Source organism: Moschus berezovskii, chromosome 5 (assembly GCF_049115385.1).
Source record: "Moschus berezovskii isolate FMDL1 chromosome 5, NW_MosBer_1.0, whole genome shotgun sequence".
In the NCBI taxonomy this organism is placed as follows: Eukaryota; Metazoa; Chordata; class Mammalia; order Artiodactyla; family Moschidae; genus Moschus; species Moschus berezovskii.
Genome location: NC_142464.1, coordinates 23359851 through 23385408, shown reverse-complemented (window position 1 = coordinate 23385408; position 25558 = coordinate 23359851). Strand labels below are relative to the sequence as shown.

General features: G+C 41.8%; 1 protein-coding gene across 2 annotated transcripts; it reads left to right on the top strand.

Annotated features, from left to right (window-relative positions):
• The first annotated feature begins 4295 nt into the window (after positions 1 to 4295).
• OSTC (oligosaccharyltransferase complex non-catalytic subunit) lies at positions 4296 to 23959 on the top strand. 2 transcript variants are annotated; one of them, XM_055434767.2, is made up of 5 exons: positions 4296 to 4501; positions 9079 to 9172; positions 11818 to 12015; positions 15204 to 15248; positions 23001 to 23959. In XM_055434767.2, the coding sequence occupies exons 1-4, from the start codon at positions 4363 to 4365 to the stop codon at positions 15220 to 15222; spliced, it is 450 nt and encodes a 149-aa protein (XP_055290742.1). In that variant the 5' UTR covers positions 4296 to 4362; the 3' UTR covers positions 15223 to 15248; positions 23001 to 23959. The 2 variants fall into 2 exon arrangements, with proteins under 2 accessions (XP_055290742.1, XP_055290741.1); XM_055434766.2 differs by lacking the exon at positions 23001 to 23959 and having other exon boundaries at positions 4298 to 4501; positions 15204 to 15800.
• Positions 23960 to 25558: the final 1599 nt, after the last annotated feature.

Below are 25558 nucleotides of genomic sequence, written 5' to 3'. Positions count from 1 at the left end.
GGGGAAGCCCACCAGCCGCTTAGGGTGGCAAAAAAAGAAAAGGGACAAGGATGGGGATTCTTTGACCCTGAGTATGTGTATTTCAACTGTGCATTCCAAAACCAATCCCAGGTTCCTCACTACCTCTGGAAGGAGAACTAAAATGAGAGCAGTGATGAAGAAAAGGGGCTTCCCTGGTGGCTCAGCAGTAAATGCAATGCCGGAGACACAGGTCAGGAAGAGCCCCTGGAGAAGGAAACCCACTCCAGTGTTCTTGCCAGAAAATATCCCATGGACAGAGGAGTCTGGCAGGCTGTAGTCCATGGGGTCACAAAGAGTCAGACACAACTGAAGCAACTTAGCAGGAGCACAATGAAGAAAAATATTTCTATATGTGTTTCTGTTGTTACAACGGGCATGTACCTGTTTTACTTACTAATTTTCAAAGTTTAAAAGAAATGACAGCAATAGTGACAAAATCTGCAATTTCGTATTGTGTTGCAAAGAGTTTGTATAGATCATGATACATAATAGTGATTCACACAGTGCCTGGCATAGAGTTATCACTCAATAAACACTGAGCTGGGGAAACAAACATTCTCATGCTTATACATAACCCAGAAGGGAAGAGCATAGTTCAAGAGACTGTCATCTAAACTGTAAAATATCTTTGGAAATAAATCTAGGATAAAATTGTATATTATTCTCTGATTTTTAAAAAGTTACTAATTTCCTCTCTAGTATATATTTAAATAGACTGAAGTTAGTCGTATTAATAGCCTTGATATTATCTGGTTTGTTTAGAATTTAGTTAAAAACTTATTTGTGGACTCTTCCTCTGGTGGTCCAGAGGTTAAGACTCTGTGCTTCCCACTGCTGGGGCATGGGTTAGATCCCTGGCTGGAATACTAAGCTTCTGCATGCAGTGCAGCCAAAAATGCTCCGCCAAACAAAAAACTTATTTGTAGGGTTTACCTTCTCTTTTGACTGGCTGAAGCCATTCAAAGCCATTCCTGACTTCAAGGCTTTTTATTAAAAGTTTTTACATTAAGTATGAAAATCTTGGTAGATACGTTTTATGCTCCTTTCCTCCTTTTGTATGGATTAGACTGTGCGCAGCAAGAATTAGTCATTTTTGCTTTTATATGTAGCTTAAAATGATAGGCTCTGCTATACAAAATGTGTTTTTTTAATCCATCAACTCTGATTTTATTGAAAAACAGCAGCACTGGTGGCTGGGCAGGCAGAGGGACATTGCTCCTGCCCGGCTCGCGGCTCAGATTAATACACGATGTTTCAAGTATTTGTTTCTTTCAAATTTGTCCTTCTTCATCTACATACAATAATCACCCACTGAATTAGATTCTGTTTACTTAAGGGCATTCCCTAATGCCCATGCTTATATTCATTATTTGTTTGGTTTTCAGTCTCAAAGTTTATGTTGTATTAAAAAAAATACATTTTCTATAGGCAAGATTATTGGTTAGGACACAGATGGTAATAGATGTGCATATTTGACTCATGAAAGATTTCTTTTTTTACCTGGCTTGTAGAACATTACAAACTCAAGTTGGAAAATATTTGAAAGTTTAAGGTATTAAAAATAATAATGAATTGGTTCTTGGAACAAACTTTTAGCATCAAGACATGGCAGTAATAATTTGATATATAGGTGAATGTGGATCACAATAAACTGGAAAATTCTGGAAGAGACTGGACTACCAGACCGCCTGACCTGCCTCCTGAGAAACCTGTGTGCAGGTCAGGAAGCAACAGTTAGAACTGAACATGGAACAACAGACTGGTTCCAAATAGGAAAAGGAGTACGTCAAGGCTGTATGTTGTCACCCAGCTTATTTAATTTACATGCAGAGTACATAATGAGAAACGCTGGGCTGTAAGAAGCACAAGCTGGAATCAAGACTGCTGGGAGAAATATCAATAACCTCAGATATGCAGATGACACCACCCTTATGGCAGAAAGTGAAGAGGAACTAAAAATCCTCTTGATGAAGGTGAAAGAGGAGAGTGAAGAAGTTGACTTAAAACTCAACATTCAGAAAACTAAGATCATGGCACCCAGTCCCATCACTTCATGGCAAATAGATGGGGAAACAGTGGAGACAGTGGATGACTTTATTTTTCTGGGCTCCAAAATCACTGCAGATGGTGACTGCAGCCATAAAATTAAAAGACGCTTACTCCTTGGAAGGAAAGTTATGACCAACCTAGACAGCGTATTAAAAAGCAGAGACATTAGTCAACAAAGGTCTGTCTTGTCAAGGCTGTGGTTTTTCCAGTGGTCATGTATGGATGTGAGAGTTGGACTGTGAAGAAAGCTGAGCGCCGAAGAATTGATGCTTTTGAACTGTGGTGCTGGAGAAGACTCGAGTGTCCCTTGGATTGCAAGGAGATCCAACCAGTCCATCCTAAAGGAGACCAGTCCTGGATGTTCATTGGAAGGACTGATGTTGAAGCTGAAACTCCAATACTTTGGCTACCTGATGCGAAGAGCTAACTCATTTGAAAAGACCCTGATGCTGGGAAAGATTGAGGGCAGGAGAAGAGGACGACAGAGGATGAGATGGTTGGATGGCACCACCGACTCAGTGAAGATGGGTTTGGGTAGACTCCGGCAGTTGGTGATGGATAGGGAGGCGTGGTGTGCTGCAGTCCATGGGGTCGCGGAGAGTCGGACACAACTGAAGCGACTTAGCAGCAGCAGCAGCAGCAGCATGGGAATTTCAGAAATATTCTGCTGTATAGTCCCCAGAAGAATTTCCCATGTATAAATGCTGGCTCTGGTGTAAACAGCTTTTATTATTGGTGTTAATAGTGGCTCTCTCATAATCTACAATTAACATACCTTCCTTAATACACACTGAGTAATGCTCTGGGGAGACTCTCACTGGTAAGGGCAGCAAGCCTTGTCTATATTTAGAGTTAGATGCTACTATTTTATAAGTATTTTTATTATTATGGTATTTAAATAATTTCTCATTGAGTCACTGAAAGTGCAGAACCAACGCATGCCATCCTGTAAAAAATCATGAGCTCAGCAACAAACACAAACATAAAAACATGGGCTCAATTATAAACGTGTCAGTCTGTGCCGGATTTATAATCAGTCACTCTGAACTCTTATCCCAAAAGGAAATAGATATTTGCAGAATCTTAAGAGAGTATATAAAAAAGAAAAACTAAACAGAAAACAAAAAAACTTTTTAGGCCATCTAGTCCCTCCCCAAAGACAAATTCTCCATCAATTATTTGCATCCGCTTGGATTGTAAATATCTTGCCCAGGTTATATAGGATGGTGCCTTCCACTAGGGTGGTAAATATGGAATGGAGAGAAGTGGATGAATATATATATGGGCTTCCTCTGTGGCTCAGTTGGTAAAGAATCCGCCTGTAATATGGGAGACCTGGGTTCGATCCCTGGGTTGGGAAGATCACCTGGAGAAGAGAAAGGCTACCCACTCCAGTATTCTAGCCTGGAGAATTCCATGGACTGTATAGTCCATGGGGTCGCAAAGAGTCGGACACGCCTGAGCGACTTTCAGTCACTTATACATATATATAGTAGTAGTAGAACCAAAAAGATTTGTTGATACTTTGGACATGGAGGTTTCATAAACAGAGAAACCAGGAGGATTTCAAGATTTTCGGCCTGAAAGATTTTAGCATTCACGAAAAGAGCAGAGGACACGGGTTATTTAAAATAGTATTTTGGTCACTTCACGTCTCCGCTTTAGGCATCTTGTGGCTGTCTTCTTGACATTTGTGATAGCTCTAAATTAGATATATATTTTCAAATGTTACAAAATAATAACTTAGCAATTATTATTAACAGCTGTTGTTATCACCATTGCTACATCAGGAAGTAAAAGCTCAACAACCTAGGACTTTCTCAAACTCTTGAAAAACCCGCTAATAAAAAGGACCGCATTTCCCAAACTTCCCCATTCATCCTCTGGCTCTGGGAACCTAGGGCGCTCCGCGTCCAATCAGCGTCCAAAGTCCGCGGCGTCTGTGAGTGGGCGGGGCTCGGATAGCTTGCGTTCACTCTGCTTCTCCGGCTTGGCCACGTCTGAAGGCCTGCAGGTCCTTGAAGGTGCATAAGTCGCCGGTTTATTCACTGGCAAAAACTGCACTTCTCATTCAAATTTATGTTTCACAAGATTCTGTAGTACATAGTTTTGGGTCCCGTCACCTATCCGTTTTTATAGTTCCTTCTTTTCTCCTGGGGGTGTATGCTCTGCCTCCGAGCGCTGCGGACCTGCCGTCGCCTCCCTGCGCACGCGCCGGGGAGAGGGAGGGCGGGCCCGTTTCCGGGAGGCGCGTGGGGCTGAAGGCCGGGAGCGCGCCCCGCCGCCGCCACCATGGAGAGCCTGTACCGAGTGCCGTTCTTAGTGCTCGAATGCCCGAACCTGAAGCTGAAGAAGCCGCCCTGGGTGCACATGCCGTCGGCCATGACGGTGTACGCTCTGGTGGTGGTGTCTTACTTCCTCATCACCGGAGGTAACTCGGCCTGCCCGGGGCCCGCGAGGCGCGCAGAGCCGGCCCGCCCCGGGGGCGCGTCCGTTCCCCGACTGTCAGCCCGGGAAAGCATCGCTCAGCTCTCACTCTTTTCGGAGGGTGGAGGGAAATTCTGGGGTCCTAAGTGTTCACCGCCCAGAGGTTTCTTTACCCTCACGCCCTGTCCTGTCTTGAGAGGAGTCGTGTTCTCTATCCCATTGCCTTCACTTTCCTGGCCTCTTGGCCAAACGATCCGAGTTGAATAGTGTATTTTTCAAGCCCAGATTGTTGCTGTTGCTGTTGCATGCCGTGAGTTACATGACGGAGGCCTTGGGAAAATCTGTTCTGGCCCATTCTGTTTCCTCTGTGGATCAGGAGGGTGTGGGACTTCTACCTTCTCCGTCTGTGGTCCCTGGAACTTTGGTAGACACTTAACAACAGTCTTTGGATTTGTTAGCTCAAACCTAAAGCTTCGTGTCGCTTTCTCCTCAGTCAGCAGTACATATGAATGGAATCTTCCGAAACCCACGGTCTTGTTCACTATTTGAGGTTGGAGATAAATCTTCAGAAACTGTCGTATTTGAGAGAGCAGAAGTGGAGAATTTAAAGAATAAGGGGGATAGCATTACTTTTGAACACTTCTGCGTTATCACCCTATCCTGTTCTTTGCAAAAGGGGCGTCGCTTTATATAGTGGTGAGTTGGCAATCCGGCTGCAGTCTTTTCATAGCCACCACCCCTTCAACATTTCCATGGTTTACTCAGCACTGTGCTACTGCACTTTTGGATTTTGGGAAGTGGGGAGCTTAATTTGGAAATGATAAAATTAAAGCTGTACAGATTAGGGACAGCAAGAACAGATGACTATTTTTAAGGGAATAGTCGGAGACAGCGTCATTTTCATAGATGTTTTGTGAGAATAATTGGCACTGAAGAGGGAGGTGTTTGAAATGCAGGATTAGTTCTAGCATGAACCTTTAGATTTACCCTCCTCCCAAATCTAGGATAATGACAGCTAATTTATGTTCAAAATAAGTTACATTTAAAATACTTTTTATGTTGCTTAGATACTGTCCTAGCATAACATTAGCATTAACATTTGCTCAACACATTAATAGGGGCTGGACTGAATAAACAAAATTTAAAGTGCATGTTGCTTTTTAAAAAAAAAAAAATCTTCATCTGCTAGAAATCTTTCCTGTAACCCTTACCTCCCTTGGAGCCAGGGCCTTCACTGGAAACCTCACAGTTTTCATTCTGGCTCCTTTTTCCCTGTCAGTTTTTGTAATGGGGAGATTCTTTGCCCTAACTTCTGGAGGCAGTGAGAGGACCCCTTTTAGTGGCCAAGGCCATGAGCTGTCTCATACAGGAGTTGGTTTTGCCACTGGAAAGGAATCACCTGAATACTGAGTGTACCTTTATAAATAAACAATATGTATTGCTGAGAAATAGTCAGCAAATAATGTACTGAGTCCCTATTAAGTTCTAGGCATTAAGTACTGGAGAGAACAATGACTATAACAGATAAGGGTCCTCCCTTGCTGATGCTTATAATGCCATTGGTTGAGACACATTAAATGTCACGTAAATTTTTCTCCATAACATTTTTTCCATTGCAGATTGCCACAAGTGCCTTGAAGGAAAAGAAAAACAGGCTTTGAAAAATAATCAGAGTTAGGAACATCATTTACGTTGGAGTCCCTGAAGAAATGACGTGTTAGCCAAAGTCATTGGGGGAAAGAGTATCTGGGCAGAGGGAAAAGTTTGAACAAATATGGGATTAAAAGACCAATTAGGTGGGTTTTACAGTTGACTTAGGATGGTGGCAGTGGAGATGGAGGAAGATACAATGAAAGATATCTTGGAAGCAGAATCTTGGTGATGATTGATTGGATGTAAGGAGAGAATGGCGTGAAGGAATTTTACTATTTTACTGGTGTCTGGTTTGAGCACTGAGTAGGCGGAATGTCATTTTCTGAGAAGACTAAAGAAATAAAGTGGTTTTTTTGGTGGGGAATGGTGAACCCAGAAGTCACTTTGGGATATGTAATAGTTGGACAGAACCAACTATAATTAGTTGAAAATGTCAAGTATGCAGATAGGAAGTGAGGAAAGAAGTTTGTATTGAAGTTAGTCAATAACAAATGTTTTCGAAACTCCTCCTATAAGCCAGATATTGAAGAACAGAGACAGAATTTCTGTCCTTAAGGAGCTTCAGTTCAGCTCAGTCAGTCGTGTCTGACTCTTTGCGACCCATGGACTGCAGTACACCAGGCTTCCCTGTCCATCACCAACTCCTGGAGCTTACTTAGACTCAAATCCATTGAGTCGTTAATGCCATCCAACCATCCCATCCTCTGTCGTCCCCTTCTCCTCCTGCCTTCAGTCATTCCCAGCATCAGGGTCTTTTCAAATGAGTCAGTTCTTCACATCAGGTGGCCAGAATATTGGAGTTTCAGCTTCAGCATCAGTCCTTCCAATGAATATTCAGGACTGATTTCCTTTAGGATGGATTGGTTGGATCTCCTTGAAGTGAAGTGAAGTCATTCAGTCCTGTCTGACTTTTTGCGACACCATGGACTGTAGCCTACCAGGATCCTCTGTCCATGGGGTTTTCCAGGCAAGAGTACCGGCTTACATCTAATTTTAACGGTGCTAACATTTGATAGGTGTTGGCACGTTGAGGATCATTAGCATAGAAAAGCCATGTGAAGGGATTAGTTCAGTTGGGAAAAGAATGTAGAAAAGAGAAGAAAATAGTGGATCAAGCCTTAGGGAACTCCAAATGTTTAGTGGTTTTATAGAAGAGGAGGCTTAGCTGGAGAGAGAGCAGGAAAAACATGGACAGGAGTGTCACAAAAACCATAAGAAGCCATCCCTCCCACCCCCCAAGAAAATGGATTTAGTGAACTGAATGGAGTGCTGCTAGGAAACCTCAAGATGAGAACTGCAAGTGTCCTTTGAATTTGACCACAGCAAGGTCACTGGCCACCTTAGCAAGAGTAATATCAGTGGTGGCAGAAGTCAGATTGGAGTGAGTTAAAGAATGAAGGGTGAGTGAGAAAGTGGAGACAGCAAGTTTACCAAATTCTTTTTTTCTTTTCCAGAAAGAAGCCTAGCTCCCTTTCCAAAAGGAAGCATAGAAATAGAATGTTAACTAGGAGGATCTGGTGTCAAGGAAGGGTTGATGTAGGGAACAGGAGTTATAATACAGGAAAGAGAGGAGTTAGCCAGAGGAACAGTCTTTGAAATGGTAAGGGTGTGGAGTCCTGATGATTGCAAAGGGCATGGTGATAGGAGGAGGGACCCTTCCGCTGGTGTAGCTGGAGGGAAGGAGGTGAAGATGGAAGCTGGTCCAGTTTGTGGATTTGATGGTGAGGTAGCATAAGGGAATTCCTAACCGGTGGTTTTGTTATCGGAGGTGAGGGAGACAGTCTTGCTATGCTTAATAAAAGCTAAAAATGAGGATGGTGGAAAACAGTGGAGAAGATAAAAGAGTAGATGTTGACAGCGGGAGATTTGGAAAACAGTGTCGATGGGCAGTAACATAAGTGGTCATTAAGACATAATGAAAGATATTAACATTAATGGTCATGTGCCTCCAGTATTGCCAGTCTGCCTCATGATGTGATTATAAATGTCTCACTTTTAAGCAGGAAAAATTCTCTAGTTACCTCTTAATTATAGAAACATATCCAAGCATATGTGTAACATTTTTCTTGGATTAGAAATAGCCTTTAATGTTAAATCTCCTTCATTGTGGAGTCATTCTTGAGCTTGGAAACAGTTACTGAATGAATTCTGTCATAAAATACCTCTTTTTGGAGATACTTCTGATTTACAAGGCATTCTAAAAACACTGAGTTGAATTTCTGAATGGTTTATCTGAAGTGTAGGCGATAAGCTGGGCCTCATTTCACTATAATAATACATTAGAGCAGTTCTGTTTAAATATAAATGCATCTTTAGAGACAGATACTTCCTTTAACTTCAGTATCTTTCTATGAATGGGCTCCCAATCTTCTCTAACACTCAGGCTCTAAGATTTCTCTGCTCAGTTGCTCAGTGGTGTCCAACTCTTTGTGACTCCCATCAACTGTAGCCTGCCAAGCTCCTCTGTCCATGGGATTCTCCAGGCAAGAATACTGGAGTGGGTTGCCATTTCCTTTTCCAGGGGACCTTCCTCACCAAGAGATTGAACCTGTGTCTCCTGCTTCGGCAGGCAGATTCTTTACCACTAGCACCACCTGGGAAGCCTCAAAAGGAAATATTATATAAATACAAATGAACCTCTAGAGACAGATGGGCTTCCCTGTTGACTCAGATGGTAAAGATTCCTCCTGCAATGCAGGAGACCCAGTTTGACCCTGGGTCAGGACGATCTCCTGGAGAAGGAAATGGCTAGCCACTTCGGTATTCTTTCCTGGAGAATTCCATGGACAGAGGACCCTGGCAAGCTACAGTCCATAGGGTCACAAAGAATCAGATGCAACTGAGCAACTAATACTTTCACTTTAGAGATAGATAAAAACTAAATAAATTAGAAATCCAGTCTAATCTATGTTGTTCCCTTTCATTTAGGAATCATTTATGATGTTATTGTTGAACCTCCGAGTGTCGGCTCGGTGACTGATGAACACGGACATCAGAGACCAGTCGCTTTCTTGGCCTACAGGTAAAAGATACCATTTTGAATGATTCGATGGTGGGAAAGAAGATTGCTGGGGCATGCCTGCGTATTTAAAATTATGGTATGACCTATTGGGTCGATTTGTATTTTGACAATAGCTGTTTTAAAATGCTAAATTTAGAGATTGTAGGAAGTGGACAAGAACAAGAATAAAAGTATATTATCCATTTATTAGGAAATATTTCACAATGATGAACATAATCACTCATTTAAAGGAGGATATCAGTTTAAAATACATTTATTTATAGGCTGTTCTGAGGTCAGTAAACTGGTACGTATTTATTTGTAAATAAAGCTTTATTGGAGTTAGGTTCAGCCATTTACTTCTATACTACCTATGGCTGCTTTGAAGCTACTGTGGTAAGTGTGACACAAATTATATGGCTGACAAGCCTAAGATATATACTGTTTGGCCATTTAAGGAAAAATGTGTGGGGCTTTGCTGGTGGTCCAGTGGTTAAGAATCTGCCTTTCAATGCAGTTTGATCCCTGGACAGGGAAGATTTCACGTGCTGTGGAGCAACTAAACCCATGCACCACAACTACTTAGCCTGCACTCTAGAGCCCTTGCATCTGGTGAAGCCCTGCGCCTACAGCCCAGGCTCCACAACAAGAGAGTATCCCCAGTCACTCCAACTAGGAGAGAAAAGCCCTCAAACAGCAGTGAAGACCCAGCACAGCCAAAAATAAATAAATAAATAAAATTGGACCACTGAATTATACTGTTAAATAAGAAAAATAATATTTGAGACTTGGGAGGTCTTGTTTATTTCTCCTGAGCAGTGTTTGTTGTGAAGTGAGTGAAAGTTGTTCAGTCGTGTCCAACTCTTTGTGACTGTATGGTCCATGGAATTCTCCAGGCCAGAAAACTGGAGTGAGTTGCCATTCCCTTCTCCAGGGTATCTTCCCAACCCAGGGATCGAACCCAGGTTTCCCACATTGCAGGCAGATTCTTTACCAGCTGAGCCACCAGGGAAGCCCAAGAATACTGGTGGGTAGCCTATCCCTTCTCCAGCGGATCTTCATGACCCAGGAATCGAACTGGGGTCTCTTGCATCGCAGGCGAATTCTTTACCAGCTGAGCTACTAGGGAAGACCCTATACTGTTAAATAAGAAAAATAATATTTGAGACTTGAGAGTTCCTGTTGTTTATTTCCCTTGAACAGTGTTTGTTGTATTGCCTTATAAAATCCACTTGGTAACTGTCTACCTAAAGATAACTCTTTATTTGTATTTGTGTGTGTGTGTGTGCTCACTCTCAGTGGTGTCCGACTCTTTGTGACCCCAAGGAGTGTAGCCCGCCAGGCTCCTCTGTCCATGGGATTCTCCAGGCAAGAATACTGGAGCAGGTTGCCATTTCCCATTCCAGGGGATCTTCCCCAGGGATTGGACTGGCATCTCCTGCATTGGCAGGCAGATTCTTTACTCTTGAGCCACCAGGGAAGCCACGTATTTATATTTACAGTTACATGAATGGTATTCCATGCAGAGAATATTCCTGGAAAGATTACTGTGATTCTCTGTGGGGAGGGGGGATCTGGGTGGCTGGAGATCCTGCTCGTAGGGAGACTTTTCTCAGGGTTGACATTTGAATTTGAATTTTGAAACTGCTGTGTGTGTTGTTTTCAGTTAAAGCAATTAGTTTAGCAAATATATGTATATATACACATACATACACATGTGCATGCATATACTTTCTTTACATGTGTCTTTGTATAAATCATATGTTTAACAGAGAAATTTGCCTTTTGGGGTCCACAAACTCTTGAGAATTTGAAAGCTCTTCATCCCTAGAAAGAGGCTTCCCAGGTGGCACAGTTGTAAAGAATCTGCCTGCCAGCGCAGGAGATGCAGGAGACTCAGGTTCGATCCCTGGGTCAGGAAGATCCGCTGGAGGACATGGCAGTGCGTTCCAGTACTCTTGCCTGGAAAATTCTGTGGCCAGAGGCACTTGGCAGGCTACAGTCCGTGGGGTCGCAAAGAGTTGGACACGGTTGAGCACGCACACACACGCATCACTAGAAAAATCATAGGCACGTATATACAGAAACTTAAGAGTTTATAGGTTACTGGAAATCTTTGTGGAGTTCACGAGGCCTTAATTAAGAAAACCTGCTTTTAAAAATTTCCCTTTGAAATAAGAGGTTTGTTAATTACTATAAAACTCAGGAAACATTTCTAACCAGTTCACAATTTGAAACTGATAGTAGACATTTAAGTAACATAACTTCTTTAAAAGCAAAATTAAAATTCTGAGTAAAAGGTTCATGTACCTATAGTAGTTGACTTTTTAAGCTAATAATTAAAATGTGCATATTGATCTTATATAGACAGTTGTGTTAGTTGAGTTTTAAAGTTTTTTTCTGAGCATAAGCTCCATGAAGATGAAAGATTTTTCTCATTTTGTTCATTGTTGTATTTCCAGAACCTAAAACAGTACTTGATACATAATAGGCTCTCAGTAAATATTTATTGGAATAAATAGCCAGAAATATGGTAAAACACTTATAAGAATAAAAAATAAACACAAAAATGTTTCAGCAGAAATGGGAATTTCAATCTGAGGAAAAAACTTTTTATTTTTCTGGAAATTTTCATTGACCGTTTTGCTGTTTTTTTTCTTTTTCAGAGTAAATGGACAGTATATTATGGAAGGACTTGCCTCCAGCTTCCTGTTTACAATGGGAGGTTTAGGGTTTATAATCCTGGACCGATCCAATGCACCGAACATTCCCAAACTCAATAGGTTTCTTCTTCTGTTCATTGGATTCGTGTGTGTCCTGTTGAGTTTTTTCATGGCTAGAGTATTCATGAGAATGAAGCTGCCGTAAGTTTTCCAGTGCTTTGTATAATCAATATCTTAACTTGCAAACTGGTAAAATAATTATCTGGATCACGTGAAATCAGGAGATTTAATTTAACCCTCATTTAAATAGATGAACATTTTTAGAACTAAAGAAATGTGTGACTTGCTTAAGGTTAGTTAGTAACAAAATGGAAACAAATAGATCTTCCTATTATTTCCATGTATGTTCATGAGAAAATGCAGTTATTTTGCTGTACCATCAGTGACCACTGATGGAGACATTTTGCTAAAAGTGCTTTTTGGTTAATCTGTAACTTATGGAGGAATTCCCATAGTAGTAGTAATAATAATAGTAATTTCAAGCCATTAATTGCTGCTGCTTTCTGAATATTGATAGGAGGAAAATCCATTAAGCCTTGGACGGAAAAGAGACTTTCATATACATATTCCATTATTTCTAAATATATATATATATATATTTTTTTTTTTTCATTCAGAAAGCTTACGTTATCTTTGAAGCAAAAATAAATTGATTTGGGAATTCCTTGGTGGTCCAGTGGTTAGGACTTGGTGCTTTCACTGCCAGGGCCTATGTTTGACCCCTGCTTGGGAAACTTAAGATCCTCCAAGACGTGTGGTGTGGCGCTGCCCCCCCCAGAAAAGAAAGAAAGCGGCATTTGAAGGATAGGATTACAGAGCTGAGCTATCTCCTGCTTAGGAAAAAATTTTGAAAATCTTTAATTCTCTGGATTGCTTTCATCTTACTTTTGTAATTATTTATGTAAACATTTGTCTTCTGCATTCTGTAGGCCAGTTTCCAAGTTAGTTGACTAAGATCTAACAATAGGAAGTAAGAAACAGGAGTATACTCTCTGGGTTTCAGGTATAGATAGATGTAGTCAAAACAGAACAGTAGTCTAAACAAAACATTGCTGATTTCTATATCGAGCAGCCAAATCTAAGGTTTAAATTTTAAAGAGGAAGGACTTTATGGTCCACTCTCTGATATGGTTTCCTCATCTACACTCCTAATGCCTGGTACCTTGAGTGTGGCGTGGGGAGAAACAGTGGACAGTTTTAGAAAATAAAGGGACGCAACAGTATTGCATTTTTGGCATATTTGCAGGCCCCAGAGAGGTGATGAGCCAGATCTGTGGGCCTGCATGTTCCTCATGGCGGGTGTGGTTACTGCCACCAGCGAAGGGATGTGTGTTCTTGGGCATATCTTCTCTTTGATGTCCCACCATATATAAGCAGTTAGATATGTAATAAATGAGACAGCAACAACAGTACAGTAAAAAAACACCAGTAACCAGGAATTTTTTCACATCAGATAAGTTGCTAGCATCTGAGATAAAAGATGGCTATGCTGTAAGATAACTTGCAGGGTGGCACTCGCTTTCACCAAGAATCTGATATCCTTAACAAGAGGTACCTTGAGAAAACAATAGCAGTGAAAGGGTACAACCTGCTTTATATTTTCTGATCTGTGCTTTTTAAAAGACCTGATGTCCTTCCTACTGACATAGTTTTAAACATTAAAACATGGCTTTATTTGACACGGATTACAAGGAAGAATACCACAGCGTATAACTGTATCAAGAGATAAATGTCCAAAAGTGTATGTTTGCATATCAGCACATGCAGATGACCGACAGCTGTCCCTAAAGAATCCTCGGTTCTTCTGTTTCATAGCATGAGCGAGCTGTTGAGCAGCTTCCCTTGGTGCCGACACTGGTGGTGGACACTTCTCTTAGAATCTTCCTGAACCTTTTATTATAGGTTTAATCTTTTTTTTTTTAATAATGGAGTATCGTTGGTTCAGTGTTAGTTTCAGGAGTACAACAAAGTGATTCAGTTATATACGTACATGTATTGGTTCTCTTTCAGAGTAGGTACTTGTGAAGCTGAGGTCTCAAAGTATGCTTTTTGTGAAGTATCAGGCGTTACCTTAGCAAATTTATGTGGAGATCTTCAAAATCAATATATATGTCAAGAGCCTTTTTATTTTTTATTCAACCCTGTGTTGTCTCAGGGTTGTGAGATTAAAGTTCTGTATCTTTGTGCTCAAGAGTGTGAATTGGCCAGGCTAGTAGAGCAGAAGGAAAGGGATAAATGAGTTCTAAGGAGATCACTTAGGCTGCGTGTAGCCCCAACACCTGTAGGGAGTGAGGTGGGTCTAGGAGCCGGAAGGAGGAAAATCACATTCCTGAGTGTCTGTGCTGTGTCAGGCACGATGTGAGGTATCAACCCATGATGCAGGTTTTTGCTGCCACCTTATAGAGGAAGAAACTTGAGACTCTGAACTAATAGTAGCTAATGTTTGTCAAGTGCTTACTGCTGTGAATAGCAGTTACTATATTGGTAGATTCTCTTATATAATCCTTAAAATTCTTTGATGTAACTCCATTTTACAGATGAGGAAACTGAGGTTTGCCCAAGCTTATCTACTCATGTTAGAAGCAGGGTCAAAAGCAGAGAAGTTCTAAAGGCATCAATGAGGACAGGATGTTTTCAACCCTTTCTTAACGTGGATAGTTTTAGACAGCCTTTCTATTTTTCTCTGGATCCTAATAGGTTGCAAGGATGTATTGCAAAAGAAAAAGTTTGGATCTTTATAAAGCAGACTGTTAATACCTGAATTTAAAGGAGATTTCAGGGCCTACCTTGTGCGTTTAGTAAAAGGATCTCCTATTTGATCATTGTGAAGTTTGACTTGCTCAACAGCTACAGCTAACGCCCCTGCCTACCATCAGAACATTTCCTAGAGAAACAGGGCTCACTTCCCAGGCATGGACAGCTCCTGGTCCATCCATCTTTTCCTTTGGTAATATTAGGCTTTTTAGGATATCGAAACAAGCTTCTTTCTATAAAAAGCTTTGTGACTCTTGTTGGAATTGTGAGAGTCCAAAGGAAATTGATTCTAACTCTTAGCTTTAACTTTTACATAACATTTTCTTTTCTTTCTTTTCTCTTCTGGTGTCATTTAGCATATTGGTTTGTAAATTTGTCCTTTGAAGGGGAAGGATAATGGAACCAAGGCCCAGTAATTATTTATTGAGGGGGCAAGATATGAAATAAGAACCATAACGAAGAATCACACATTTATATTTTCAGATTGTCCTTTGATTCATCATAAAGTTTGTTTGGGACACTTTGAAATGTTGCTTCCTTTTCACTCTTGTGTTTATAAATTTTATGTTTTACAGGGGCTATCTGATGGGTTAGAGTGCCTTTTGAGAAGAAATCAGCAGGTACTGAATTTGCTCCTGTTAATGAAATTTTAAAGGCTGTACCAGTCCTCAGATATGAAATACAGAGAAGGATGAAAAGCAGCAGAAAAGAAACATCTAGTGAAAACATAGGAAGCATATTAAAGCGTGGACTAGAATGTCTTCTTGGTGTCAGAGACAAGCTTATCAGTATTTTTTCCTGCTGGCCTTCACTGACGTACCAATGATGTTAAGTGACATTTTCTTTTTTTTTTCATTTCTTAAAATGTACTTCATTTCTATAGCTATAATATTGAATAAAGTGATTATTTTTTACAAACCCCTTAACATTTTTTGGAGGTGACTTTTCTGACCTTCAGAAATGAATGTAAAATCAGGACACGTGATCCCATAAGCTGAGAACTCTGGACAGCTGATCAGCTGAGAACTCTGGACAGCTGATCAGTTTTACCAGTGGTGCTTTGCCTTTAAGCAGAGTGTGTGACAGTACATCATTTCAGATATGTATGGAAGATTGTTTCAGGAACAATAAGATGTATGAAAGGAGCAGAAATAAATAATTTTTCTAATTAACTTTTTGTTTATTTTCATTGACTGATGGTATTAATCTTCAGTCTGTGATTAATCCACTCCCATCCTGTAACTATCAAGCTACTGTTGGTAGTTTGAAGTCTCCAGGTGTAGGTGGCAGGATGGCTTATGAGGTGGCAGCTCCATATCCCTATAAATATTCAAGCATGGGCTACGCAGCCATATCTGTTTTAAATGTGATTGTGTTAGATGAAGTTCCCGTCAAGCATTCACTTCCAGTAATTAATACAGTTTTGAGCACATAAAAACATCTGTAGACTAGTCTGGTCTGCCCCTGATTTCCTCTCGCCAGGGCTTTTGGTTCCCACAGTGGGTTGGGCCTGCATGCTCGGTTGCTTAGTTGTGTCTGACTCTGCGACTTCATGGACTGTAGCCCACCAGGCTCCTCTATCCTTGGGATTTTCCAGGCAAGAATGCCGGAGTGGTTGCCATTTCCTCCTCCAGGGATCATCCCAACCCGGGGATCCAACCTGCATCTTTTGTGTTTCCTGCGTTGGCAGGCGGATTCTTTCCTACTGCACCACCTGGGAAGCCTGTAGGGAACAGACGTGTGGTTGTCATGGAGGTTGGGAGGAGAACACTTCTCGAGGGTCTCAATTCTTATCCTAAGATCTTTAAGTTTACAGTAAAATTTCTACTCAGGTGGATTTTTTCCCCTTATTCTAGGGCTGATCTAAATGTAGCTGTTCATTAAAAAGATTATTTATCCAGAAAGTTTTGAGAACCTATCGTATGCCAGGGAGCACAGAGCTTATGTTCTTGTAAGGAAGCCAAATTATTGAAAGATTAAAAAATGTTTATAAAATTTCGGATACTGATAAATAACAACCAACAAAAACAACGCAAGAACAGTCTACTATAGTGATGAGAGGTGGTAACTATACTCCAAAGCTCTGAAAAAGGAAAACAAGACCTGTATGTATTCGCCAACTTTAAAGGCTTGATTTAACTTATATTTTCTGTTTTTTGGCCTTATTTTAAAACCTTGATTAAACTAGATGGACAAGGTGACAAAAAGGGTTTATGATTTCCATAGGTCTTTTTCTGAGATTGAACAGTGAGAAGTTCCTGTTAAGCACCACCAGATGGCGCTGTTAAGGTTTGGGGTGTTTATTATTTAAGTAATTTAAACACAATAAGGTTCGGGGTATGTCATAGCTTTTAAGGTTTTTGTTTTGTTTTTGTTTGTATAGTAAGGTATCTTGACTAAACACAATGAAATGTCTTTACTGGTAAAATTTCAATGTTTTATGTGAAGGAAAAAGTTGTGCCTTGTGCTAGACTTTTGCTTTTGGGGACACTGCCAAAATGTTAACAGCCTGATAAAATGCCTGCCAAGTAGTATTAATGTCAGCAGAGGTTAAATAAATGAGATAGAGTAAATTAATGACCTAGATTGGAAACAAACTAGTCTTTGATTTTATTATAGAATTCTCTAGAAGGTGTATGCTACAATGGAGTTAGAAGGGCAAAATGGTTTAGTGGAGAGTGACTCCAGTGAAGGGATTCCCCAGTGGCTCAGTGGTAAAGAGCCTGCCTGCCAATGCAGGAGACTCGGGTTCGAACCCTGGGTGGGGAAGATCCCCTGGAGGAAGAAATGGCAACTCAGTCTAGTATTGGTACCTGGGAAATCCCATGGACAGGGAAGCCTGGTGGGCTACAGACCATGGGGTTGCAAAAGAGTCAGATACAACTTAGTGACTAAACAATGACAGTTCCAGTGAGAGGTAAAGAAGATGCAGAAGTTGCCAGGAGAAGCTGCCATCCTGTGATACACAGCTGACAGAATTGCTGTCAGCCCAGGGGGCGCTCCAGAGGAAAGAATGCCTGTCAGAAACATGTTGGGTGGAAAGGTCTGGGCCTTTGTACCCGTCACTGCCTCTTCGAATTTTGGCCTGGTGCCATCTTGAGACTAGTGTGGTGGAAAGGTGAGGAAAACCTGACAAAGTTTGGAGACTGTCAGCTGGCTCCTCCTTCCAGCTAGCCATTAGGAAGGTCTGAGCAGCACATCTCTGTTTGCCACAGATTTAGAAAGAGAATACCCTCTTTATAGGATCACAATGAGGAAATCCTGGATACCTTACTTATAAGGGGCTTCCTTGGTGGCTCAGATGGTGAAGAATCTGCCTGCAATGCAGGAGACCTGGGTTCAATCTCTGGGTCCAGAAGATCCCCTGGAGGAGGGCACAGCAACCCACTCCAGTGTTCTTGCCTGGAGAATCCCATGGACAGAGGAACCTGGTGGGCTACGGTCCATGGAGTTGCAGAGAGTGGGACACACTGACAGACATTCACTTGCTTATAAAAGGAGAAAGGAGAATGGTACTATGCTTGTTAACGTTTTTTTGAAGTGGAAAGTGTGAAGTAACTTAGGTTCTTAGTAACTGGTATATTCCAGTTACTAATGTTAACGCTGGAAAAAAGGTTATTTCTCCCCTTTGCTGGTAAGAAAATGGTGATTCATTGTAGAGCTTGAACTAGAACACAGGTCTGGCAAAGCAGACCAGTTCTTTTCATTATGCACTGTTTCTAATACAGATCAGTCCCTGAAGGTAGTAACGAGTACACACTTATTTATATTAATAAAAGAATGCCAGATGCAGGGTTATATTAGCAAGGAAAACACAGCCTCTGTTCATGTGGAATTTATTCTCCACTGACTGTACACCAAAGGACCAATTCTTTTGGCCACAGGAACACAGGAGAGGAGCACCTAAACCCAGACTTGTGGGGAGACAAGCCTTTAATTTGTAAGAACAGTGGCCACTCATCTGCCTAAATAGTTCAAGGTTACAAATACATTTTCCCCTCATCTCTTGTTTTTCCTTTTGTACTATGACTTTTAATTGCAAGTGAGAGAAACATTCAAGCTGTTTTAAGCAGCGAGGGTACATGATTCAGACGCTGGGGTGTGACGATGGTCAGGACAGGGGTGCTGGGCGTTGAGAGTGCCAGGATTGAGACCTGGGGCTCTGCGGACGCCACTGTTTGCTTCTGATGCATCCTGCGGGTCTGCTTCATGCTTTTCTCTCTATACAGCTGGGCACTTCTACAGACTGCCCTGGGGGTCCAGTGGTTAAGAATCCACCTTCCAATGCAGGGGACAGGGGTTCCAGCGCTGACTGGGAAGCTTAAGATCCCACATTCCTCCAGGCAGCTAAGCCCACACACCACCAACACACCGCGCTAGAGATGCCAGCAGAGCCCCATGCACCACCATCAACTACTGGTCGGGAGTGAGCTCTTGTGGACAGCCAGCCCCAGCTGCAGGTGACTGCAGCCGCTCGAAAGACACCGAGGGAGAACTGCCCCTCTTTAGCCTAGAAGACCTGGAGAAGTATTAATAAGCCGTTGCTTTTAGGTATTACGTTTTGGGGTGGCTTTGACTGCAGCATAGATAACTGGAATGGGAGTACAGCCTTGGCTTTGGGACTGACTAGTGGCCAGCAAATTTGGAAAACTCAGCAGTGGCCACAGGACTGGAAAAGGTCAGTCTTCATTCCAATCCCAAAGAAAGGCAATGCCAAAGAATGCTCAAACTACCGCACAATTGCACTCATCTCACACGCTAGTAAAGTCATGCTCAAAATTCTCCAAGCCAGCCTTCAGCAATATGTGAACCGTGAACTCCCAGATGTTCAAGCAGGTTTTAGAAAAGGCAGAGGCGCCAGAGATCAAATTGCCAACATCTGCTGGATCATGGAGAAAGCAAGAGAGTTCCAGAAAACCATCTATTTCTGCTTCATTGACTATGCCAAAGCCTTTGACTGTGTGGATCACAATAAACTGTGGAACATTCTGAAAGAGATGGGAATCCCAGACCACCTGACCTGCCTCTTGAGAAACCTGTATGCAGGTCAGGAAGCAACAGTTAGAACTGGACATGGAACAACAGACTGGTTCCAAATAGGAAAAGGAGTGTGTCAAGGTTGTATATTGTCACCTTGCTTATTTAACTTCTATGCAGAGTACATCATGAGGAACGCTGGGCTGGAAGAAGCACATGCTGGAATCAAGATTGCTGTGAGAAATATCAATAACCTCAGATATGCAGATGACACTACCCTTATGGCAGAAAGTGAAGAGGAACTCAAAAGCCTCTTGATGAAAGTGAAAGAGGAGAGTGAAAAGGTTGGCTTGAAGCTCAACATTCAGAAAACAAAGATCATGGCATCTGGTCCCATCACTTCATGGGAAATGGATGGGGAAACAGTGGAAACAGTGTCAGACTTTATTTTTTGGGGCTCCAAAATCACTGCAGATGCTGATTGCAGCCATGAAATTAAAAGACGCTTACTCCTTGGAAGGAAAGTATGACCAACCTTGATAGGATATTAAAAAGCAGAGACATTACTTTGCTAACAAAGGTCCGTCTAGTCAAGGCTATGGTTTTTCCCGTGGTCATGTATGGATGTGAGAGTTGGACTGTGAAGAAAGCTGATCGCCGAAGACTTGATGCTTTTGAACTGTGGTGTTGGAGAAGACTCATGAGAGTCCCTTGGACTGCAAGGAGATCCAACCAGTCCATTCTAGAGGAGATCAATCCTGGGTGTTCATTGGAAGGACTGATGCTAAAGCTGAAACTCCAATCCTTTGGCCACCTCATGCGACGAGTTGACTCAATGGAAAAGAGTCTGATGCTAGGAAAGGTTGGGGGTGGGAGGAGACGGGGACGACAGAGAATGAGATGGCTGGATGGCATCACCGACTCTATGGACATGAGTTTGAGTGAACTCCGGGAGTTGGTGAGGGACAGGGAGGCCTGGCGTACTGTGATTCATGGGGTCGCGGAGAGTCAGACACGACTGAGCGACTGAACTGAACTGAGTGGATGGACACTGACTATTGATGGGCACTGCCTAGTGATGGACTCTGACTAGTGATGGACTCTGACTAGTGATGGACACTGACTAATGATGGACACTGACTAGTGGATGGACACTAATGTATGGTCTTGAGAAGGTGGAGGATGCCACTAGAAGGGCTTCGAGAAGACCCAGGGACAGGTCTCCAGGGAAGTTCGACAAGGGCTTGAAGGCAGTGAGGAAAATGACCTTGGAAGCTGAATGGAAGGTAGCAGTTTTGTTAATACTGCTGCCTGCTCTTACCATGGAAAATAGGGCACCCAGTGAAACCTAGGGTTTCCTAGGAACCCACGGATCCAAGGTGGAGATTTCCAGGCAGAAAGTAGAAAGTGTCTGCTGGCTTTTTGTAGCCTCTGTTGGAGCTAATGAAATGTGAGGAGAGCGAGGTGAACCAAAGGAGGCTCTATTCAGTTCAGTTTTTGGAGTGTAGAGAAATAGAGAAAGCAGACCATTCTTTCCAGATAGCAAATGAAAGCTTGTGTTTTAAGAACGTAGTTTATCAAAGAAATGTTCCCATTATTATTTTTTTTTCCTTTTTGATCATACAGCAAGGCTTGCAGGATCTTAGTTCTCTGACCAGAGACAACCCATGCCCCTTGCAATGGAAGTGTTGAGTCCTAACCACTGGACAGCCGGGGAAATTTTCCCTCATTTTTTTTCTTTTTTAAAGAATTTCTTGTTAAATTGATGATTAAAAATGTTACATTTTAGACACCATTGCTCTGTGTCCAAATTAAAACTGTAACTTTTAGTTGTACTGTAAGTTTTCAATTTTGAAGAGTTTTTATATACATTATCCAAATTCTCCTGACAATCCTGGTGTTAGACCTATATAGGAAGCTATTGTTAGTTCACAGTATTAATAGCAATTTTGGGGTTCCGACTCTGTGCCTGTTGTTAAGCTTTAGACAGTGATTTTACATCCTTATAGAGGAGGATTATGAAGGATTGTTAACTTATTATGTATTTAGGATGAAGTCTGTTAAGCCAGAGAAGTAAGTACCTAAACCAGGAAACATCAGGGGTAAAACCTCAATTCACACTTTAGTTTAATTCCAAGTCAAACTTTTACCTTTTTTTTTTTTTTTTGTGAGAAGAACAGGTATCAGCTTTAAATCAGAAAACGTCTTCAATGTGTGGAATGTTCTCACTTTAAAAAATTTCATACTCATTGTCTCACAGTCAATATTTTATATGAACTATAGTTTTGATAAGTTATTTGACTTTCTCCATTTCTTTTAGTTAGAATACACCAGTGTTATAATAAGCTTCTTTGTTTGTGAAATAAATGGATCGGATCAGGTGACCTCCAGAGCCTCTTTCACCTTCAATATTCCTTTCATCTCTTCTAATTTTCTGACATGGATTTTCTAAACAGTATCTGCAGGGTTGCAAATGAATGCTGTTTGACCAGCAGATGGGGCTGTTGATAATCAAATAGGTAGAAGGATTTATTGAGCTCCTACCTGGTGGCTCAGATAGGAAAGAAGCTGCCTTCAGTGCAGGAGACCCTGGTTTGATCTCTGGATGAGGAAGATCCCCTGGAGAAGGGAATGGCTACCCACTCCAGTATTTGGAGAATTCCATGGACAGAGGAGCCTGCTGGGCTACAGTCCATGCGTTGCAAAGAGACAGACATGACTGAACGACTAACACTTTCAAATATTCCCAGGTGGCTCAGTCACAAAAGAATCTGTCTGCCGATGTGGGGAATGCAGGCGATGCAAGTTTGATCCCTGGGTCAGGAAGATCCCCTGGAGAAGGAAATGGCCACCCACTCCTGTATTCTTGCCTGGAAAATCCCATGGACAGAGAACCCTGTAGGGCTACCGTCCAGGGGGTCACAAAGAGTCAGACAGGACTGAGCAACCTTGTGCCAGGCCTGGGTGCAACCCTGCTTTGCTTCAGATTTATGTAACTATGTTCTTAGGCCTATTTCAAATTCTTGTTTTTACATGTGGTTAAAACTTTCAAAGGAATCCTTACTGTTTTACCAAGAAGGAACTTTTCCCCTGGAATAATTGATTAAATGATTACTAAACTGTCTCCCAATGCTAAGTGCCATGATTTGATGTCCAGAGTTAAGTGACCTTAGGAGTCCAGGACTCCCTTGTGAAGGAGCTGATGTGTCTGATCTTCTGTGACTTTCAAATGTCTCCCAGGAGCTCAGGGGCTAGATACTTCAATTTATTAAGGCTTTTGTGATCATAAATAGGATACCGAAGCCACTGAGAGTTCAAGCATATTTTCCATTTATAGATATATTTTTAATACAATCTTTCATCTATACTAATACCATCTTTTTTTTCACCCATAGGTACCAGCTATTCAATACATAATGCTTCACAATGGGAAGTGGAATATTCCAGATGCTTCTGAAAATTTGTATTCTCTTTGTTTCTCAAGCTCTCTTATGGTTTTCCTATATCAATTATTGATACAGAGCCACCGTCAATTATAGAAGGTGAAAGTCACTCAGTCGTGTCCTACTCTTTGTAATCCCATGGACTATATAGTCCATGGAATTCTCTAGGCCAGAATACTGGGGTAGGTAGCTGTTCCATTCTCCAGGGGATCTTCCCAACCCAGGAATTGAACCGGGGTCTCCTGCATTGCAGGTGGATTCTTTACCAGCTGAGCTGCCAGGGAAGCAATTATAGGGTGGTGGCTTTATTGTTCTTTAACATTTCTAAGAGAGGTCTCAAGATAGGAGCTGCACAGTAGCTGGAAATGCCATATAAAACTCTTCAACAGTGAATTCTCTGACAGTCCAGTGGTTAGAGACTCTGCACTGCCAAGGACCTGGATTCAATACCTGGTCAGGGAACTAAAATCCCATAAGCCACCAGGGGGCAGCCAAAAAAGAGTCTGCTTCAACAATCAAATAGAAGATCCGTCAGATATTTAGATAACCTCTCAAAGGTAGGCCAGGACAAACTACTAGCTCTTCCACTCCCTGAGCTTGGCCATGAGAGGTCACCCCCGCACTTGGTGTAAGCACCTCTTCTCTGAGGCATGCAGAGGTTGAGTAATCCATGCAAGTCTTTGCCACAGGTTTGTCCTATGTGGGTCCGCATGGCTGCATGTTCTTTGCCCTGGGCCATGCCTGGTCAGCACTTTGAGAAGCAAAGACAGATGTACCAGAAAAAGCTGTATGGGTCTTTGGGGCCTAGCATGTGAAGATATGCTGTTTCTTCTCGCTTCCCCTCTGACACCCAAAATGTCGCATAACCAGCTTGTTACTAGAATGGAACTTTAATAAAGGAACTGCCTGTCTACCAGGGAAGTTGGTTGTTTTCCTTGTCGTTGGAATTTGTCTTGGAGCTCTTCCTCTGAGCATGTTAATCAGTGTTTCTGAGCAGCTGGGGAGTAAACGGGAAAGTGCTGATTCTCTAGTCTTAATACAGTGCTCCATTCTGTAGGACTTTTAACCTGTTAAATCCCTAACTCTTTTCTTGAGAGGACTTTCTTCTACCTTGGAAAGAGTTGTTGTTCAAGCTCTTGCATGTTCAGTTGCTCAGTCATGTCCGACTCTCTGTGGCCCCTTGGACTGTAGCCTGACAGGTTCCTCTGTCCTTGGAATTCTCCAAGCAAGAATTCTGGAATGGGTTGCCATTTCCTACCCCCTGGGGATCTTCCCAACCCAGGGATCAAGCCTGTGACTCCTGCATTGGCAGGCAGATTCTTAACCACTGTGCCACCTGGGTAGGTATTAATATTAGCTATTTGCTAATATTTATTGAGAGCGTACTGTGTGCTTGGCATTGCCCCCAGCATTCTTCATATGTCACCTCACTGCAATCTCACAACAATACTATGAGAGTAGTAGTATTTGGCCCATTTTGTAGCTGAGAAAACTCTGAGAGGTCAAGTCACTTGCTAAAGGTTGCACAGTAGGTGATGGACCCAGAGCCTCTGCTCTTCACCACAATGGAACGTTCCAGGAATGTGTCCTTATTTGACCTCAAAGGAATAGAAAACTTTTAAATATTTATAAAACAGAATAACTAGACTGAAAATTACTTTACTTCAGGGTCTGACCCTGTTTCTTATTTATTTTTTTACAATATTTTCCATGCCATAGCCCTGCATATAATATTCATATTCACCTGCTGTATCTCTTATATTGTATCAGTTTAGGCTCATCATTTGCATCTGAGAAATGTGCCCAATACTCAGCATATAATAAGAACTTAATTTATGTTTGGGGGTGAAGTAGAAATAACTTTTGGAGACTTTTAAAGTTTACAAAATACATGTCTCTTACTCCACTGATTACTAATTAGAGATATTTCACACAGCATTTATTTAGCTGGAATTTAGCAAAGTATGTTTTTATGCAGTTTTTATCTGAAAGCATGTTAGTTTAATTGTACATGAATTATATGTACCAGATTATATGTATGTACCTTATTTCCTTTTTCTTTTATAGCCATGCCTCAAGGCTTGCAGCATCTTAGTTTTCTGACTGGGTTTTGAACCCGGTCCACCGCAGTGAAAGCTCCAAGTCCTAACCATTGGACTGCCAGAGAATTCCCCTTACTTCCTCTTTATAATGTAGCATCTTCCTTTCATTTTATAGTCAAGTATGAGAGCAAAGTGAATCAAGGCATTTGTTCATGTCGGGAGTTCATGGCTTCAGCAATGAGGAGATCTATTAAGAACTTTACAAAAAGGGAAATGAGAGCACTCTTATTTAACTGGTAGAAAATCCTGTAATAGAGGTAATTAGTTACCTTGGATTATGTCAAGAAACTGCAGATGTAGAACTGAAAGTTTGGGAGCACCACCTCCAATGGGTGGGCTAGGTGTAAGTTCTGGACACTTGTCCCCTTGTTCCGAGGTCGGTCTGCAGGTAGATAAATGATAAAAGGG